We start from the raw sequence: 21,060 nt of genomic DNA, 5'->3' as shown, positions 1-21,060 counted from the left end.
TCATTACACAGATTGCTTCTCTCTTTAGTCTTGCTGAGAGAACTGAAACTCCCCACAAACCTAGCAGCTTCTTACACCACAGCCCCACAAATACGAAGCGGAAAACCTCCATCCCCTTCAGCTCCCTCTTCTCAGCCTGATGATTAACCCCGTCTCACTCACATATCAGAATAAGGAAGAGAGGTGGGTCAGGATTAAATGAAACTCAACAACAAAAAATGTCAGCTTGCATTCCTCGAGGCAGATCATTGCGAAGCCACGCAAATACTTACACAAGGGTCAGCAAAAACAAACAAACAGGAAAGGGAGAAGCAGACCTGGCTCTTTCATTGATAAGGTTGGCTTAACATGCTGGTTCCAAAAGAGACATTTTACCCTTTCTCCAAAGATGCACACTTACAGTTCATCGGGACAGTTGATCGGCTGAGCTATTCTATAGCCATCCTTTAAATAAGCAGCCATCTCAAAGGGGTCGATGTCGACATATGGAGTCTGTCCCAGAGTCATCAGCTCCCACAGTGTTACTCCAAAGGCCCACTGAAAAGAAAAAGCATGCAGCCCACTTAACAAGTCTAAGGAACATTAAACTTTATTTTTATTGATTTTAATAAAAATTTATTTAATGATTTCATATGTTTACCCCCTTCAAAAACACTACCCAAAATTTCTCATAGAAGTCCTATGAAATTCAAAGGTTCAGAATAGCAGAGTGAATGAAACCATTTTTCTAAATCAAAATTCTCTGTATATTTTGAGTATACGCCCAGAAGTAAGACTTCTGAGAAAAACAAAGATTTTATCTAAGTAAACCTGGCAGCTGGATCAGCCTTCAACACATCATTCATCTGACACTCCTTCTAAAAGGAGCTTATAAAGATGAAAACTCAATCAATCAATACAAGCACAAGCATTGTACAAGTAAAGTGGTTTAACTAGCTGGTATCCAGAGAGCAAAGAGACAAAACCAAAAGAGAATGCTGATACTGCACAATGAAGACTTGCAACAGAAGTTACACGTGCTGCAATCATCATGATTTATTTTAAAAGGGGTAGAACTGCATTTCTTCTCCCAGCCTTGAAAACTTTAATCAAGTTTTAATCAAAGGTGGCTTTGATTAGGAGTGTTTAAATTAAGGGATGCTGCCAGTGTCCTTTGAGAAGCTCAGAGCCAGAGAATGGCAGGCACACAGACCTGGCCTGTTGCTGAACAGCTACACCTATTAGCAGTGCGTGGAGGCAAGGGAGGTAAGGAAAATGCCAACAAATAGGTGGTAGAGCACCTAGAGAGTTAGAATAAAAAGCAATTCAAGCAAAACTACTTTAAGAATATAGCTACTTCCAATTCGGTAAGGAACTGCATACAAACAGCATAACAAGGTAGAGCTTCATGTGCACCAGAGAGGGGAAAAAACACAACTAAAAGTCATCAGGAATTGTTTTAATATGCTTTAGCTGACTGGTATAACTGTTGGCAGAGGAGGAATACATTAAAAATGTTTCAAGCCAGGAAAACTGTTTTAAAGAAATGCATCCAAAAAGCAAGTTTAGAACACATGCTAATTGCATCTTAGCAGACAACACCTAAATCTCTTGTAACAGATTTCAGCACCGATAAAGCTGCATGCAGTTGGTATTTAGATTTGTTCCAAGTGAACAGACAAAAACATATTACAACATATTTGTGAAAAGTATCCAGGTAATTGCAAAAATGATAATTAGGGCACATATTCTATACCCAGAAAGATCTCCCATTTTGCATGCTACAAAACTCAAACAGCTACGCATGTGAAGTACCGAACTACATAGTAGAAGCTGACTTTATGTAATACAAAAGGGAGTTTTGTGTTAAAATACTGTAAGCTGAATTGCACTGAAGTTTTCTAAAATGATTATGAGACCGAGGTGCCTGCTTCCTAATAAAATTCTACTGGCAGTGCTATATAAACATTCATTTCCAGTCCAGTCTTCATGACCAGCAAATGTGTTTGTGTTCCAGATTTTAGAAAGTGAGTAAGAAGAAATCAATGTTTTTATTGATCCCGTTTAGTATCAAAACATGCCTTTATAGGCGATTTCTATTTCCTGGTCTGTCTTCAAGTTTGGTGTAATAAAACCCCACATGGGTATAATGAGAACAGAAGTATTTCTGGAGCAGAGCTGACTCTTTCTCTTTCTTTCCTTTTCATTTATTTTTTTTATTATTATTATTATTTGTATGGCTTGATGTACAAAAACCATGGCAATGAGGAAAACACAACCAGATCTTTTCAAAAATTTCCTAAACTAGCACATTTTAAGAAATAGATTGCAATCTTTGGATGTAGCCACGTTAAGGAGAGCATTGTTACCAAAGAAAATACCCCATTAGCAGGAAGAGACAGATCGTAAGGGGAAGTGGTTTATCTAATTAGTACTCAAATTACCAAAGGTTGTTCTTCTCACAGGACACCCTCCCGTGAGCACAAGAACAGCCTGTTCAGATGTGCAGGAAGCTGAGCAAGCACAGTACAAGGCCACCATGGATGCACTGACTAAGCCCAGGCACCAAGGAAGGAAAGAAAGGTGGATCCAGGAGAAGGCTGCCTGAGGAACACAGTGAGACTGCACGAGCATGCAGGGAGGGAGTCTGGAGAACCAAAGCTCATCACGTGCATCAACACAAGACCATTGGACCGGAGGGGATGCATCCAAGGTGACTGGGAACAGCCAGCATGGCCTTACTGAGGGCAAGCTGCCAAACTAAGCTGCCTGCTACTCTGCTGAGAACACAGTGAGTACAGGAAGAGCAACGGATGGATGTTCACCTTGGCTTTAGCAAGGCCACTGACATCATCTTCCACAGCATCCCTACAGCCCAAGTGGCAAGGTGTTTTCAGTAAAGCAGCTGGGCTGCTGGACTCAAACTGCTGTGATCAGCAACATGAGTCCAAATAGCAGCTGGTTATAGTGACGCTGCTCAGCGATCAGCACTGCTTCATCTCCAGTAACAACCTGGACTCTGAGGATGTTTCTGGATGATACCAAACTCAGCAGAGTGGCTGGCAGGCTGGAGGTCAGGGCTTCTGCAGACTGAAGAGGAACTGGAGAAGTGGATTGAATGTCAACATTCAAGAAAAGCAAATACCAAGTCCTGCCTCTGGGATGGAATAACCCCCTGCAACAGGACAGGCTGGGGCTGTCTGCCTAGAAAGCAGCTTTGCAGGAAAGGACCTTGGGATCCTCATGAACAAACTGAATGCATCAGCAGTGTGTCTTTGAAGCAAAAAGCCAGCTGTATTCTGGGCTCTGTTACCATGAATATAGCCAGTAGGTCAAGGGAAACAATTCTTCCCACGTTTTCCCTACCTGCAAAGTAACTCTGTCCAACTTGGAGCTTCCCCATACACGAGAAAAACACTGACGATTTCACCTGTTGATCCCAAATTCAAAGCCAACCTCCCAGAGGGGAAAGCCTTTAAGAACCATCACTATTTCTTAGATCTTTAGTGGACTACAGATCATGTTCATTCAAACAGCAAACGTGCTGATACAGGTTGCTCACTGAATGTAACTGTCTTTTCTGCTAACACTACCAAGTAGGACAAGGAGCAACAGACAATTAATTCCGCCAGGCGAGAAGTGCCTGCTTGACCTTTAAACTATCTATCCTAAGCAGCAAATGCAGGAAACAGGAGAGCAGTTCTGGATAAATCACTGATATCTGTTCAGTGCCATGATTCTGTAATTACTGAGAAAGGTTTGGTGGGGGAAGAAAAGTTATCAAAATATATTTACAAAATGTAAGGGGAAAAAAAAAAAAAAATAACGAAACTTACCACATCACTAGCACTGGAAAATTCATTGTTAACCAGGCTTTCGAGAGCCATCCATCGAACTGGTCTATTTTCATTATCCCCCAGGCAATGGTAGTCCATAGGAAACAGGTCTCGAGATAGCGCATTGTCTGTAATCTTAACCTGAAGTGCATCGTCAATGCTAATTTAAAAGAACAGAAGTATTTAGCAACCTCGGCACTACAGTTTTACAGAAAATATTTACACACCACTTTAAGTTTCCAACTAAGGGTTTCATTGGGGAATGCTGATCACGCTATCGACACATCAAAGGGTTAGCATTCTTCTTGATCAAGACACTTTTTCTGTGGTTATTAAATACTATTTAAAGTATTTACTCTGTGATAACGGATAAGCACTACAAAAATCAGAAATATTACATTAAATAAAATACAACATTTACAAATGCAGAAAAGTACAGTTAAAGCAAACAAAGAACTCCCTTAATTATTATTGTTCCCTTGGAGATACACTTTCAGCTGAATTATTTTAGCTATAGTACCCTTGTGGCATTTATGAGCTAAATACTTGGGCAAAACAAGGTCTAATAGTATCTTGATAAAGCAACTGGTATCATTTGTGACCTAAAACCTCATCCCTAATCAATATTATTTGCACTAATAAAATATTTATTTCCACAAACACTGCCTCAGCAAAAGATACTCGCTCTGATTGTTGGACAATCAGAAATTGGAAGCTGGCTAAGGAAAACTTACTTGTAATCAACAACAAAAAAAGCCTCAAAGTAGCACAGAGGAACCTTTAGTGGGTGTTTATGGAATAAACTTGCCTACTGATTTTTCCCCTCTCTGGGATATTAATTCATGCTCTTTTAAACTTAAAAAAAAAAGTCAAAATTCAGTGTTCTCAAACATCTGACTTCAGAATATGGGGAAAATGTTAGCTTAAATATTTTGTGACAAGAATAAGAAAATAACATTGTGATTTTGGTTGTCTTTTTTTTTTTAATAGCGTTTCCCATCCTCATTTTTTCAAGTACTTCTTTATCTTGATGAGACAAATTAAATATAAATGCTCAGTTTGTGTGCTTGCTGCTTTATTATTCCAGGTACCTTCACATTTACCCCATTCCTGTGTGCTTTCGGGTCTGTTCAGTGACCTCAAAATTTATAGACCAAGACATTTCCATATCTTGTCACTCTTAATAGACACAAATGAAGTTCAGAGAAATTCCTAGAAGATCTGCCTATGAACAAGTACAAAGTGTACTTTCCAGTGACTACAGAGCCCTGACTTGTGTCATGGACTATGGACTATGTCCTTTCCAACTGGGCCCAAGACACTTGAGTATTTCCCCCCTTCACAAACCTGCTAAGAACACTGCAATCCTGGCTCCCTTCCCCAAATTAAGACAGACACATAGACCTGATACACTTCATACCAACTCCTCGTCTTTCCCACAGAGAGGTACTCCCAGGAATAAACCTTGGAAAGAAGGGAGTGGCAGATAAAGCCCTTCAAGGAATCCTGGCTACTGACCACCTCTTTTTCTATGTAAAAACCCAAGGCTAGTCCAGTAGTTCTTGTACTGCAGCAAAGATCAGCAGATGTTCAGCTCCTGCCTGCATTTGCCATGAAGAAGCAGCACCAGATGGATTACAAATTGAGTACTATTGCCAGCACTCAGGATCACAAGTATGGCAACTAAAACGAAGCTGGAATTTGCCCCTGGAGGGCGGGGACTAAAGTTGGCTAGACTGCTGACCCTTTGCACAGGAATGTCACGAGGCAATTAATCCTCTGCACTGAAATGAGAGGTTGCCACCAGGTAGCTTTCCTGGAGCACTGCTTATGACTTTTGCTTTCCATGGTATCGCTTTTTCAATACAGCCACCAGAGGAAAAAAAACAATAGGAGTTAAGAGTGTTTAAGGAACTGTATCAAACTGAGCATCCTTACACCGCGTGAAAGATTTTGCTAAGGTGGCATTGTAGCATTGGTTCAAAAGCACGAGGGGTGGCTAGAGGGTAGATGTTCCTGCATCCTCTGTCCAACAGTACCTGGTGGAAAACCTGTTCACTAGAAAACTGCCAAGACATTCCAAGTTCCTATTAACATTAATGGCTTCCTTTAAGAGAGCATTTGAAAAAACAAGGAAAGACAAAAAGATACTATCAGTCTTTCAGAATTGGATGCTCTGTTCTTTTTAAAAAAACAAGCATTCTGGTTCACCCTATAGTTAAAAGAAAGTTTTTACTGACAAGAGCACTTGCACAAAACTTAGGAAAGAAAAAGCGGTATGTTTTCAAGTAGAGATTGGGTCAATTAAAAAAAAAAGTCTATCTTAGCCCTGGTTAGTGAGGTAACACTTTGCAACAATGACTCTACCCCATTTAGTACTTACACGCAGTTTCTAGCAGCCAGGTCTTTGTGAATGACCTCCCGTCTGGCCAAATAACTCATTCCACAGGCAATCTGAATAGCCATATGTACAAGATCCTGCTGGGAAATTGCCTGCAAGAGCAAAAAAGAGCAATCAATGCAGAACTGCAAGCTCAGTGCCTACTAGTTAGTATTTTATTTGCATTCTAGTGCCCTTCCCCTCTCCCCTAACCTTTACTAGCCAGTAATTTCTCATTTTCTAGCTGTTTACAGACACTACCACCTGTTCTTTATTTTAAAAAAAAATTCCTCCCATTTTTTCCTTGACATGGCAGGGGCAAACATTTCCAATTTGCAACTTTCTCACTGTTACACAGCTTTTCTCTGGATTAGTGGTGAACGTAGGCAGATTTTACCTTCTTATCATACTATGTTCACTTTCTGTTTCTCTAGGAACCAACTCGTTTTCAAGCAGCAGACAATATTCTCATTGCTGCCTATGGCTGAAAGCTACTATTAAAGGCTGCTGCTCCTACTTTTACAATTTCACAGTTCCATATAAATCAAACCCTTGCATACATCTATACCCCACTTCCTCTTTCATTTCTACAGTGCTCCTAAAGCTCCAGTATGTAGGTAGACACTGAAGCTGCACGACTGTGGTTAAAATAAACTAAATAGTAAATTAAAAAAATAAGATGCTGACTTCTTTGTTAACTACTTGTTAATAAGAACAAGAACTACTTATTTCAGAAAATTCAAGAGATTACTTTAGGTATTTGTATAGAAGTTCCATCTTCAATTAAGCATTTCCAACACCAAACATCCCAGTTTTTGCTAGGTGGGAAGTATGGTTATACCAACTAAGAGGCAACTCCTGTTTGAAATAATATAAACACACTTTGTTTAAATTCTTGGAAAGGGTAGTATTAGTGTGCTGCACAGAGATTTATAACCCAGATTAAGCAGCAAAACAAGTGAATCAAAGTTGAAAGATCTTAGCAGCTTATCACAATTTATTGGTCTTGTAAATTAACAGAGGCAGGTAGCCCTTGCCAGTTGCCCCTGTGTAACTTAAATCCACAACCATATACCATTTCCGCTTTTTTTTTTTTCCAGATACGTTGATATACCAGCTACTACCCTGACCAAGAATTTAACTCAGCTTCATTAGTCTCTGAGTAGCTGTGATAAATGCAGCCAAGAATGTTTTCCTTGTATGAATCAAAATAAATACACACTAAGGAACCTGCTTGTCAATTCTTTCATTGTCACCGTATTGACAGGTAAATAACACAACTATTTCTTTTAAGGCACAAACACAGATGACAAACCAAGGCTTCTGAGTAAAAGCTGAACAGGCAGGAAGTGACAGATTTTCTGAGTTTACCTGAGGATTGTTGGCCTCCACCAGCTTGCACTGTCGCAAGAATAGCTTAAGGTTCCCCCAGTTCATGTACGGCAGCAGCACCATTGGTTTCTCTCCCTCTTCTATACAGACATGAGTGATAGGTAGCAGATTCCTGGAAGAGAGCAAAATTCCTAGTTTTATGAAGTTGAAATTTGACAAAGATCTTTTCAATCCCTAAACATGCTAAATGAAAGTAATTCAACACTAAAGAAAAGCATTAACCTTTGACACAGATAGCAGAGCAAAAGGCCTCCAAATAACTGAGGCAGCAGGTAGAGAAATATTTGGGTGTCTTCCCATTAGGAAGGAACCCCCAGATTTTTCACTTGTCCAAGAGGGTTGAATTAAGATTTGGTGAATACAGGTTATCATTTGCATGAAGACAAAAAACATTTCAAAATGCCAGAACAGCAACTTTTAGTTTCGAATTAGCTTAACATTAAATTGCGTCATAAATGCAGAAGTACTTCAGGGCTCCTACCACAGGCGTTTCAGTCTTCCTGACAGCTCAGATAACCCTCGTGCTGCACTGTTTACGAACATCTTCCTGTAGTATCAGCATAAAAATTCATAGAAACTTGAAACAACCTCTATACAGTTTCAATTTTCCCTGAAACATCTTTGGGGGACTGTATTTTCTATCAGAAACATCCCAGGAATGTTTCAATGATTTCTGATTATTTTTAGAGGGGAACTTTGAAATCCCATGTCCTTGTAAGAAGTGGTCTGGTAGTCAGGTGTTACACCCATGAACTCTATGTGCCCGTTTAGCTCTACCTTCAACAAAAATAAACACTCCAGCTTGACAGGCGTCAGAGAAGAACAGCTTTGGGGATTTTTACTTATTTATTTATTTATTTTAAGAAGTTTGACTTGTAAAAGCAAGGGTAACAGCTGATTTTGAATGATAGGAGAAAGGTTGTTTCATTTAGTTTCAGTTTTTAATTGTGTTTCCCCAAGAAGCTGCTAGTGCTCTTTACACAATCCTGTCTCTTAGACAAGTCCTTAATTATAAAAATTCTTAGTAAAGCAGCTTTTAAATCCATCGTAGAACTAACAGTTCTGCTTAAACTTCCCTTATGTTACCAGTGAAAACAATGAACTACAGCCATGGAACCTGATGGTGAGTGTGGGTTTCTTCTTACCTGCATCCTTGCTAATACCAAAGGTCTTTAAGGGCAATTTCAGCCTTCAATCTAAGCTGCAAAACCACAAGTAATGCAAGCTGTTTGGGGTATTCATTTTAAAATGTAAGCCATCACCCCCAAAACCATGCCAGTAATTCTAATGAATAAATCCCAGTGACATTACGATGCCATACCGGGGCAACACGTGTGCTAGAGTCCTAAAGAGCAGTGTCCCACATGGATACACAGAAATATCTAGTCACAGGACTCCTCTGTGCCATGTAGAAAATCATGAATAGTACAAGGCGGACTAGTAGATTACCTAAAATGATAATCAACCTGTATATAGACTTCCTCTCCTCATCATTACTAAGATCTCACCACATTAGACAATAGCCTGTGCAAGAAGCAGTGTAAGCCAGCAGCAGCTTTTTCTGTAATAACTGAGAATGAAAGGAATATCTAGCCATATATTAAAGGAATATTTAACCATATCTCACTGCTTGGCCTGGAACACCGAACCAAAGACTTTCTCAGTTTCCCCCATATACTGCTACCCTCTGATTTCACTGACTGTGCTGCTCTAAAAGCGTGTCTGGCACTCTTTGCAATAGGAAGCATGCCTGGAACTCTGCATTTCGAAGTCATGCAGAAATCTTTGCAGCTCTCTGTGGCTTGAAAATTTTGAAATATATAACATGTTGCTCAATTTGTAAACAATTATCTTGCCTCCTCCCAAGGAGCTTTAAGCACAAGTATTTTCATCTTGCATCTTGCACAGATACAGTTTGGCTTATAAATACTGAGTAACTCACCTGTGATGAAGTCCTCTGAGTTTACAGCTTTCAGTCAGCATCATTGTCACCTGCACCTCTGAAGCCTGATCTAATGAAAAAAATAAAAGCTACAGATATAACTTTGGCAACAAACTGATGTATTAATTGAAATTTGGTCCAGATTTGCAAGTCAGCTAAGGTCACTTGAGCACAAATAGAATTTGTTTACCTACATTTTTTAAATGGAGTTTAAAAAAAAAAAAACACACACGAGTAAGCCAAGTTCTAGGGCATATTTCTGCTTAAACAAATGGGGTGAAGCCGAAAAAGGAAAAAAAACTGCAGGTGCTGACAGAATGTACTCTTGCCACTTCCTGACAGCTTTTGGGCACACACAAACCTCTTGAACCAGGCAACATGGGTCAAATCCCGTGCCCAGGGCCAGCACTGCTGGAAGCAGGGGAGCTTGCCTGGCGTTTCCCAAAAGCACAGAGGTGCACAGAAGGCACCAGTTTGCTGCTGAATCACAACTCAGGCTTCTACAGTTTACTTTCATGTTGATAGAGACCATTTATTCCTAGATTCACATATTTAGTGCTCCCTACTTGAAACACTTGACTCTTGGTAACCTTAGAAATGTTTGCAGTTCTCCTCCCCAGCTTTAAAAAAGCCAAAGAAATCCCTGCTGCCAGCTGGAACTTGAGCTTCTCTGATAACTCCAGCAACCCACAGCAAGCAGAACATCTTCTGGACAGAAGCACTGGCTGCACCCCTCTTCCCCACAAACATTTTTGTGTTGATTTTTTTCTTTTGTTTTGTTGTTTTCCAGGTGGCAAGAAGCAATAGGCAAACTTAAGGCAATGTAAATCAGGGCTCACACAAACCTCCCCTCTTCATACCCAGGTGCACTCTCTTCTGTCCCTCCTTCATGTTACAACCAGCACTCCTGCAGCAAGCTAGCACAGGAGAGAACCCAGCTGAGGCCAATCAGTTCTCCTTGCTGTATTAGAATGAATTTAAGTATCTTATCTGAGTCAAATAAACATTTTACTGCCCTAGGAGGGGAAATGGAGGTAAAGAGGATAAGGAACAGAACACACATCCACTCTTCTCCCTTCGTGGTCTTGCCCTCCTCCTCATACCAGCTCTAGCACCTCACTGGACCCTTTCCTAACTGAACTGTTTATCTTGCAAAAGAAAAAATGACTTCTGGCAGAAGGAGAGGTGCATGTGGTCAGTGCAGAAGAGCACAAGGTAGGGAAGGAAAGCACAAGGCCCAGAGAGAGAGCGTGGCCTCCCCCTCATGGCAATGGCAAGCTACTAGATGGCTACTCCCTACAACACATACTCGCCTGCAGCTTTCTAGACCTGCTGGAAGCACAGGCAGCTCCAGGCACACTGCAGCCCTTCTGATGAACCTAGGGAGGGCGAAGGGTTCATCAAAAGAGAAGTCGTGTAACTCAAGAACGTGGGAACTGCTAAACATCAGCTGATTGAGAAACTTCACCAGGGGAAAAAAGGATATCCCAAGGCAAACTGCCGCAGACGCTCTTTCACCACCTCAGCCGGGAAGAAAACAAAAAGGAGGCATGCCTTCGTAAAAGCATCCAGATGCTAAAAAACAAAGAGACTGGGAAATCAATGTTAAAAATTCAGATGTAAGTCCTGGGCAGAAGCACTGAACCCTGAGTATGCTTGGAAACCCCTAGGGAGCATCACTGCCCAGCCCCTGCGCAGGCTGAAGCACCAAGACCACCAAACCCTGAAACAGCACTCCAAGTGCCATGACATTCATGGCTCTGGTGTCTTATGGGATGCATCCAGCTATTGTAGCCCTTTCTAAGTGACAAACTTCATCTGAAGGAGACAGACCTCAGGTTCGTAAATGAACGAGAAAAAACAAGGTGCTTCATTCAAATCAGTTCATATAGGCATGAATGGCTGAAGCATCCAGCTGTTCCACAGGGCGAGCAGCACAGAAAATAAGGCACAAAAGCACGTTACAAGAAGCCAGAGGAACTGCTAGCAGGTTACTAGTATAAAGCTTCCATTTTAAATGCATTAACCACTCGCATTCAAACAGACCACAGTTTCTTCATCCCAACATACAACGAAGTGCTGAAAGATTACCCAGTGCGAGTTTGGGTTGATGAATTTGCTCACACGCTCTTCGGCTCTGTGCTTGCTTAACTGGTTTGCTTTTAATTACAAGATTCACCATTGCAATGATCTGAAGTGCTAAATCAGAGTTTACTTAAAACTGGATTTAAAATCTACAGAACAAGTAAATCTGGTCCGGACAACACACCCATCATCAGACAACGCTGCTGTGTCGATGCCTTTCCCTTTCCATCACACAGGGTGTTTGTCACAAGGTCATTGTTACGCTTCGGTGTTTTCTTTCAGCTCAGACAGACTATGCTAGAACTCCTGAGCACCCAAAGGATGATTGACTCCCGTTCAAGTATATACGGAAATCTAAATCTTATCTGGTGAAACAGTCCCAGCATCCGCATTGTGTTTTCTTATCAATATTATTTCCTTGTTTTCTGCATGGAAAAAAACTTACACAAAATCAACCAAATCAACACACACAGAACAAACAATAGCAGTGCAAGGCTAATCCTCCTCCAACTTCGACCTGTGCCAATTTAGAAGAATACAATTTGATTATTGTGGTTTTACTAGGTATAATTCAAAACAGAACATAAATTATCACTTTGAAAATTGAGCGATTCCAGCCAAAACGGGTAAAAAATATTAAAAAAAAAAATCAGGGTACTGCTATTCCAACAGTTCCCATTGCAATTAAGCCTGATTTTATGACCATTTTCTTTAGTTACATGATAAATAGTGCAATTAAACTCATTTATTTTCATAAAGTCACATTTATTAGATTATAGCCAGATAAGTCTTCATAGATTCCAAAGATGATTTTGGCAATAAAACATCTCGCTGTAGAGGACACGATCATCCAGGCAACCTGACCATCCTGCATTGCAAACTCACATAAGCAGTCAAGAAACCCCACAGCCTTTCTGGCTTTGATATAAGAAATTCACAGCCCCTGGGCAGTGCAGGGGCAGCCCTGACCTGTCAGCTCCAGCTCAGCGAGACACAAGTGAGCAGACACTAAGGCAAATTCCATAGGTTTCATCTTCCTGCCTGAGCCAAACATTCTACTGAAACCATACCTCAAATCTCTAAGCACTACCTGTAAGCACACACGTTTTAGTATTTTGTTTTTCAATGGTTTTATTTAGTATTTTCTTGTTTCTGTAGCCACACAAAACGAGACTTGTGGAATGATCTTGTCAAACACACAAGAATGCCCACAAGCTTTTGCAGCTAGTTTTCTCTCTGTATGGGATCTGTGAGGTTATTTGATCTGCATATGGCTACACATACAGGTATACAGGAGAGAATGGGGGGAAAAGAAGGGGGAAAACCTCCCACAGGGCTATAAATCTCTCAAATTACAATAGCCACAACAGAGGAGGCCACAGTCTCATATGCATTAGATTCATCATCAGGAAACAGTGTTGAGTTGAAGGTGAACAATCCTGGGTAAGGCTTGTTAAACAACATCTTCAAAGCCCTAAAAAAGCTAAACTTCCCTTTGGGATATTAATGCTATTTGTGATTAGGAATACCTCTGCACTCAGCAATCCATGGAGCTGCAGGCTGACGGCTGAGGTACAGTCAGGTCACTGCTGCTCAGCCCTGAGAAAGCATCATCTATTTTCACAAAGCTGTCACACACCAACAGCTGAGTACTTGAATAGCAAAATAAATAAATAAATAAATAAATAAATAAAAATGGAGATGACATGAGTTAGGACCAATATTTGGGAGACAGCAGTGATTCTAGATGTTCAGTTAGGACAAGAAGGGCCCAACTTTTGTAAGGTGCTCAAAAGCAAGACCAGAAGCGATTTCAGACAGATGTAGGTGCATCCCAGAACCGTGAAGATGATCTTACCCTTGCTGTTACAAGGCAACAACTGGGAAAGTCTACCTTGGGGCACGGAGCAAGAACAGGCTAGGATTTCTGGAAGCTTTGATATGGCTACAAGTTTATCTCACACTATTACATTATTTGTATACAGCCAGGCACAATGGGGCTCTTGGCTCCGCCACTTTCATGCATGAGGCTAATCTTCCCATACAATTCTGACAAGTGTTTTATGTGCTGAGGCCCCTCCTGGCTCCCAGGGACAGAGCACCTACTTGATTTTTAACCACTTACACAATCCCATCTGCAAAACTGTGCTTTAAATCCTCATTTACCAGCACTATCAGTCACATGAATCATCGTAACACAGCTGACATGTTTACAGGGAGTTTTGCAATGACACTAAAATTGCACCAATTTGCTTGCTGTGAGACTGGGCACTCCAGCAGCAGTGGCAGAGCATCCTGCCGTGCGTTCACTGGGTGGTTGTACGTCATGAAGAGTCACTCCACACCTCAAATTACCCACCAGAGATGAAAAGCAGCAATTACTTGAATATTGCGCTGGGTTATCTGATTAGCTGGATGGCTTTCAAGAACAACATTTTAGGTCAGATCTTCCAGAATCACAAATTAGCAAACGCTGTATTACAACTTCAGACTTCAGATCGCACCTTGGTCATTAAAATAAATTACTTCAGAGAACAGGAAGGTAAAAGAAAAGCGCAACATAACCAAAGGTTTCAAAATTCAAACAAGATATGCCAGAGCCTTTCCATAGCCTACTACGGACAGCAACACACAGCAATTTCTGTCAGCATTCCTATCAGAAGTAGCTCCACAAAGCACGGCAGCTAGGCAATCAAGGCTTCCAGTGAATACATCTCCTGACAGCAGCATCTGAAGAGATATTTTACCTAAAGCTTTTCTCACTTTTGGACCCATCTAAGGTGTCTTCTTCCTATGCCAACTTCCATCTGTCTCATTGCAGACTTGCACAGCAGACTTTCCCCAACATCAATGTTTCATACAATCCACTTTATATATGGCTATCTGTTTTCACACGGGTTGTACTACTTCAATTATCTTTCAGATTTGCAGGCTTTGCCAAACATACCGTGACAAAGTCCACTAGCTCAAGTTATTGAAGGGAGTAAAGCACATGGGCAGGCGCAGCGGTCCCACACTGTGTCCATAGGAACTGAGACTATGAAATTAAAATCCTGACTGTAAATATTCAGCTTGAGGTGAGAAATACTCCTCCTATCAACACATTCTTTTTAATTACTGCTGCTTCTGCAGAACAATTCATTACATAAAATTTCTCCCAAGGCAGAATTCAATCACAGTTCAAAGATTATACGTCTGAATACTGCTTTAACCCTTCTCAGCAAGTCTTTGGAAGAAATTGAACAAAGACTATCCTGAGTTCACCTCTGTTGTTCTGGGAGACATTTTTAGAACTTCCCTTCAAAAGGAGAATGAGCTGTTAAAGGAAGTTAGGAGCTATAAATCAAATCAAAATGAATACAATTAGTCACAATCCAATCTACTTTTTATAGGGTGAGGGAGACATACACACACACAAACACTGATTCTTTAAAACTTGAGGAGGTCCCAGCAGAGAGTGACAAGGTAGATGCCAGCAACATCTGATCTGCCCACCACTGAAGTGAAGGGGTTAAAAACCCTTGCTCCTCTTCGCAGTTCTCTTACAGGTACAAGCCTGAGAGAGCCACAGAGCCATTCAGGTAAGGGCTGTACTTTCACACATCAGCTCTCTGCTTTACGAGGCAACCACTCATCGTACAGACCTCAAATACTCCGTATGTTAAGTCAAACATCCATCCAACAACCCAAGGAGGCCACGGAGTAAGTCACCATGCTTAGTGTTGTTAGAATTCCAGCACAGCAGGATTTCTCCTCCGATCTTAATACCAAAGCTATTTCTAATGTTTGTTTCCACGCCACAACCACACATTTATTTTCCAAAGCAAGGCAGTTTACATTTTCAAATTCAAGCCCAATTTTAATGTATTCTGGAAGTGATTCAACACAACACCACTAAAGTGGGGAATGCTGTTCTGGTTTTCTTATATTACAAGTGTACACACAGATTTAAACCGTAGAAAAGAGCAGAGCGAAGCATGATTTGGGGTAGTGTTATTTGCCTACTTAGCAGTGAAGGAATCTGGAGTCACAGCAGCATACAGCAACAAGTCAAAGGCTCTTTGCTCAGCGATCTGTTCAAATTAAATCAGAAAGTAGAAAATGAACCTGAAGTAGAACTGGGGAAGGAAGATAACTGCTTTAATGCTTCAGCATCTGCTGAAAGGGCAGCAGCTAACAAAAGTGAAATACAGGTACTAGTTTTAACTCTTTGTAAATATAAGTGTACTTCGGATTATGAAAGGGCAATCTTTTCCTGCAGAAGCATACAAAATAGCAGATATTTAAATTAAGATGTTGAAGTACAGCACTTTATTTTATGTAGATTGTACTATTTAAGGTCTCTCGCTATACTTTCTTAATGAACTAGGATTGAATAATATACAGTACATTTTATTTTTTTAGTCAACTTCCAGGAATTTATTATTTTCCCTAATTATTTAAATTCATGTATCCTCCTGCTATGATGAAACTTAAGAAAACTCCAAGAAGCAGCAGAACTCCTTAATTTTTTTGTTGTTGTTGTAAAATGTCTTCTAGAGAAGCAGGATCACGTACTCTGATTTTGGGACATTAAGGACTTTTTATTTATTTTCGGAAGGTATTTATATGTTTAAGACATTTACAGAATGAACTTAAACTTGTACATTTTAACAATGTACTGCTACTGAATGTGAAGTCAATGCAATTTGAAAATGGTACCTTGGGAACCACTGTGTACGCTCGAGGTTGTGGTATACCGTATGCCCAATATGAAGCTCTTCAACTTTGTTAAGGCAAAGCTTATTAAACATACAACTCATCTAATTATGCCTCTTGCTTTCCCCTGCTTTGCATGGTGTAAATTCTCAGAATCTTTGTTCTGACACTACCTAAATGTACACAAGAAGTCCTAAAGGTCACCAAGCCAGGCCATAAATAGGCCCCAACAGGCATCACGTGAATGAGGGCAGTAAAAGGTCTGTAAGCCACGGACAGTTAAGTCAGACTGGCTTCAACATACAACTTCACAGCTAGGGGGTTTGAGCATCCACTCTTAACTAGTTAAGAGCACATAAAACCAAAAAATAAACAATAGCATAATGTTGGAATTGGCCAATGCTGCTGAAAAAGTCCTTTAGTGATCTACGACGACATGAACAAAACTCAAAGCTTTGCTGAAGTTAGTAAAATGATGGAGCCTGAAGAGTTAATCTTCACTTATGCTGTGACTTTGTTTCCAGTGCTTTTCATGGGTGGATTGTTTTCAAACACTCCTTTCTTGTACAAAAGAAAAATTTTAAGTGGTTAGAAAAATGACACAGACGCAGTCAGGTTATCTTGAATAGCAAGATTGGTTGTTTTTAATAAAAATGTACCTTGGCCAGAATGTACTAAATGACTCAAGGCTCTGCACAGCTCAAATTCACTGCGTGCGTTCCTGGAATAATACAATTCCATTTGTTCCTGAAAGATTTTCTCCTTTGCACGAAAAGCACCATTAAACAATGTACTCTCTAAACCAAAATGCAAAACTGTGTTTCTATTCTGAGGTACAAGGGTCTAAAGATGCACAAGAAAGGCTATTTTGCACCATTATAAAGGCAAGAGATCTCACAATCGCTGGCAAGAGAGGCAACTCCAGCTCTGATAAACTGAGTTGAGTCCAACTGAGACAATTCCCAAAGTTTAGAGTGGTTGGAAACCACCTATCAGAAAGGAAACAAACATTACAACTACATGAAATAATTCTACTGCACAGCAAAAAAAACACAGCGAGGAAACTAGGTGGCAGTTAAGTCTCTCGTCTCCTCACCAAGAACCTATTCAGGTCCTGTTGATCCGTGGATTCTGACAGCCTAAATATAGTACAAACACATGTTCTTGCTCTTGCTGCTGACAACACATCCTTAATCTTCATGAATGACCATTTAAAGTAAAAAAAGAAGCGGGTTATCCATCGAGAAAGTCTGAACATGAAAGCAGCTGAAGCTTTCATGATTATGACCAGAAAATTAATGCAGTTAAACCATAAACTAACTAGAAGAGAACAACTAACTGCAAGGCCAACATGAAGGATCTAGAGAAGGTATGAACAAATGACACTTTTTGCCCTGGGCATGCAATCTTCATACTCCCAAAGTTATTAGAGCTTCCAGAAAGCTGCCTCTAGTTTTGCCAACCGATACTCATTTTTTCTTTTAAGCTCTTCTTTTTGGCAGAGAGCACTCCACATAAGGGAAGACTGCGGCATCCAGACACGCTCTCAAGTGTTAGATGATATAGCATTAAAAAAAAACATGTTATAAATTAGAGAATTTCATGAACATGCAGGTAGAAAGCTTTGTCACTATCCAGGGCATGTTACAACTTTTCTCTGGAGTCTACTACAGTTAAGCAAAAAAGAAATATTTTCTAAAGGATTTTGAGTGAACTTCTGGCACTCAGGGATGAATTTTGCCTTCAGACAATATCCCAGATGTGGTGTTGAGATTTCAGCGAGTGTCACCAAATCTGTAGTGCTATTACCTTTCAAGCCACGTAACAAGAAGTCACTGAATTAGTCAAAAAGCAAGTCAGTCACTTCACAAATGCTTCAGATGAAAGACCCAAGACACACAAGAGTCCAATTCCAGTGACAAATTCTGTGATGTAAAAGAAATTAGTCAAATAATGCTGAACAAGCAAACTCCTACCTATTTGCCTCCTGCACTGATGTTGTGGTATTAGGATCAAACTTGGCCTTTGAGAGTCTGACCTAATAGGTAATTCCCTGCTTGAGAACATGGTGAACAACACATTCCTGGAAACTAATCACAGGCACTCTTTGAATAGCCTCTTTCACTTGAAGAGTATCTCAGAACAAAGGTGGGCAGGTCCAGACTTTCTTACCTTTTCTGTATTACCAGTTTTCTTAACAGACAGTACTTGTTTTCTTGTCTGAAGCTAAGCTTAGAAAAATCAAGGTTTCTTGACTTCAGGTAGCACTGTTCTGTTTTACGGCAATCTTCCACACCACAAGGCTAGAAGGTGAAAGAAAGGGGAAAAGGCTGCTGCTCTCACTGCCATAACCAGCTTTTTGATCCTTTGGGTAACAGAATCAACACTGGGGAGAGGTAAGAAAATAGGAAAGATGCAAACTTGCAAGGCTGCAAAGATACTCTTTTCTGAACTGAAAACACTCACAAATCTGTTGTCCGATGAGCATGCCTGTCAGAATATTCATCTTCTCCTGGATATGAAATGAGAAAACTGACAGCACATTCTCCTGTCCACTTTATTAGGATGTAACCCATCTTGAATGGTTATGGATTTTATAAAGCATTATTAACTGAAGAAGGAATGCAAGAAATATACCCATTATGACATTCAGCTGCTGTCACATCTACGGCATGAGCTTTCTTCACAGGTTTTCCCAGTGACAAGTATTCAGAAACCATTACCCAAATGGCACAATAACCCCTTGACAACTCCCTTAGTACAGCAAAGGTCTTCTCCTATAAGCCAACATATGTTATCATGGTTCAAAGAGGCCTTCCAGGCACCTGTATACTGCTGGTTGGACATTCCTGGACACATCCAGAGGATAAATCGCTTAATCCACTGCTTTCCTACTCTGCACAATGCAAAGTTGCTGCAACTAACACAGCTTGCATTGGTGTCACCTGGTCACAAAGCTATTTGTGTGCCAATATGCTGGTGTTTCATTGAAGGGATGTATCCAGTGACACAGCAGACAACTACACCAACTAAGGTCATGTCTACATGAAGTTTGAATACATTAAAGCTTTTTTTTTTTTTGTAAATTAGACTTGAATTTTTGTAAATTAGACTTGATTGTTTCTACTGTTCCTCTATAAGCATTAAGATGAGTCAGTGGGGCAACATCTAAGCCTTTCCTTGCTGCCAATGCCAAAGAACCCAGCATGAAAATGCGAGACAAAGCTCCATCAGTTTCAGATGTTTTTTATGGAGAATAGCATAAAAATATTGTAGATGCTAGCCTAGCCATGCTAACAAAACCTTTTCCACTTAACTGGAATTACTATTATTATTAACAATTATTATTTTTTTCTAAGAATATGAAATTCTAGTTTGGAAGCAAATTTACTTACTCTATTTGCCCTGTCGTGATGCTCTCTTACCAAAGGGTCATTGGCAATTCCAGATGTAAAGCCGCAGCAACTACCTTGATGCCTTAAGGTCTGACCCCGATGAGAAGAAAGATCTTTCCTCTCAAGAAGGTTATGGAACTGTTTACTGTTTGTACTTTCTTCACCACAGTACCAGCTAAAAGAATTTCAGTTCACATTTTTCAGAAAGTCTGACACCCTCTCATATTATTTTTTTTGGTAATTGAGGGCATTACTGGACTTCTTCAACCTCAGAGTGTACTGCTGAGAAGAACAAGATAGCAGCCCCTGCTTTTTGTTCAGATAACTTAGTTCCACAGACAAAGCCTTTTTTTCCTTGTTTCTTTTCCATAACCCTCAGGCTCTTTTTTTTTGCCTTCAGCAAATGAAGTATTTAAGTTAGTTTAATAGTTCTCATACCCATCTCACTTTTGTGGTCCTGCCTTACTCCTGTGTTTGTGCCAAAACAGAAGTGTGTGTGTGGCCACAGAATGAACTAGATCAAGGAAAAATCAGGTTAATAGAGAATTTTTGCAGTTTTTCCCCCCCCTCAAGCAGATCAAATTCCTAACTTAGTACATGACCCAGCTGCACACACAGCAATCACGGCCAGAGCATGAAGAGGAAGCTGCTTAATATTAGCACTGCAAATGCAATGCAGTAAAGAGAAGGGATGTTTATAGTTATTTTCCTAGCAACGTTCTGCTGCCCAAGCCAGTATTATTTCAAAGGCAAGCACCAGAAGAATCTATTATAAAACTTGTCCCTATAGATCCTTTTTAAAGCTGAGAAATTCTCTAACAATTATGTGAATACCGGTACTCCCTTAAGACCATTTTCCAGTTCACCGAAGCCAGCAAGCAAAAAGGTTAAGAAAAAGCAGGCTGTGTACTGTGTCAAAAACACAAGCCATTGCAATACAGAAACGTGTTTAAGAGTAGACTGGAAAGCCCATTTTGGTAAAGCAACTGGACAAGTGGTGATGGAAGGCAGCTAAATCACGATGTGTTCTTGCAGATGATGGCTTGTCATTTAATTCTATGTAATATAGAGTAAGCATTATTGATAGCGCTGTACAGATGCCACGCTGCCCCAGCTCACAACTATTTTAGGTGTCACAGGAGTAGCATTTGTTGACTCTGCATCTGGGCAGAGAAGAATCAAAGTAACACAGCAAAGGGGTATCAAAGTTAAGGCAGTAGTTGTGAACGATGCTGCAAGTTAAGACAGTCTTGTTCTTCACAGAAGAACACCAGGCTCATGTGACAAGGGATGCATTTTTTTTTGAAACTATATAAAATAAAAGCAAAACGACAGACAGAACTTTTTGGTAGG

General features: G+C 40.3%; 1 protein-coding gene across 2 annotated transcripts in view; it reads right to left on the bottom strand.

The window, feature by feature from the left end:
- The window catches only part of RYK (receptor like tyrosine kinase), a 55,611-nt gene that overhangs the window by 2,008 nt on the left and 32,543 nt on the right, over positions 1–21,060 (bottom strand). For both annotated transcript variants that reach the window (XM_082766893.1, XM_082766894.1), the window contains exons 10-14: positions 9,530–9,599; positions 7,567–7,699; positions 6,199–6,308; positions 3,816–3,975; positions 401–537 (exon numbers count right to left, since the gene is read on the bottom strand). In XM_082766893.1, coding sequence (XP_082623019.1) covers positions 401–537; positions 3,816–3,975; positions 6,199–6,308; positions 7,567–7,699; positions 9,530–9,599 — 610 coding nt within the window. The remainder of the gene's footprint in view (positions 1–400; positions 538–3,815; positions 3,976–6,198; positions 6,309–7,566; positions 7,700–9,529; positions 9,600–21,060) is intronic.

The sequence above is a fragment of the Aythya marila genome, assembly GCF_965140915.1.
Source record: "Aythya marila genome assembly, chromosome: 9".
Lineage (NCBI taxonomy): Eukaryota > Metazoa > Chordata > Aves > Anseriformes > Anatidae > Aythya > Aythya marila.
The sequence above is the reverse complement of the archived record's forward strand: the minus strand, read 5'-3'. Positions and strand labels throughout refer to the sequence as shown.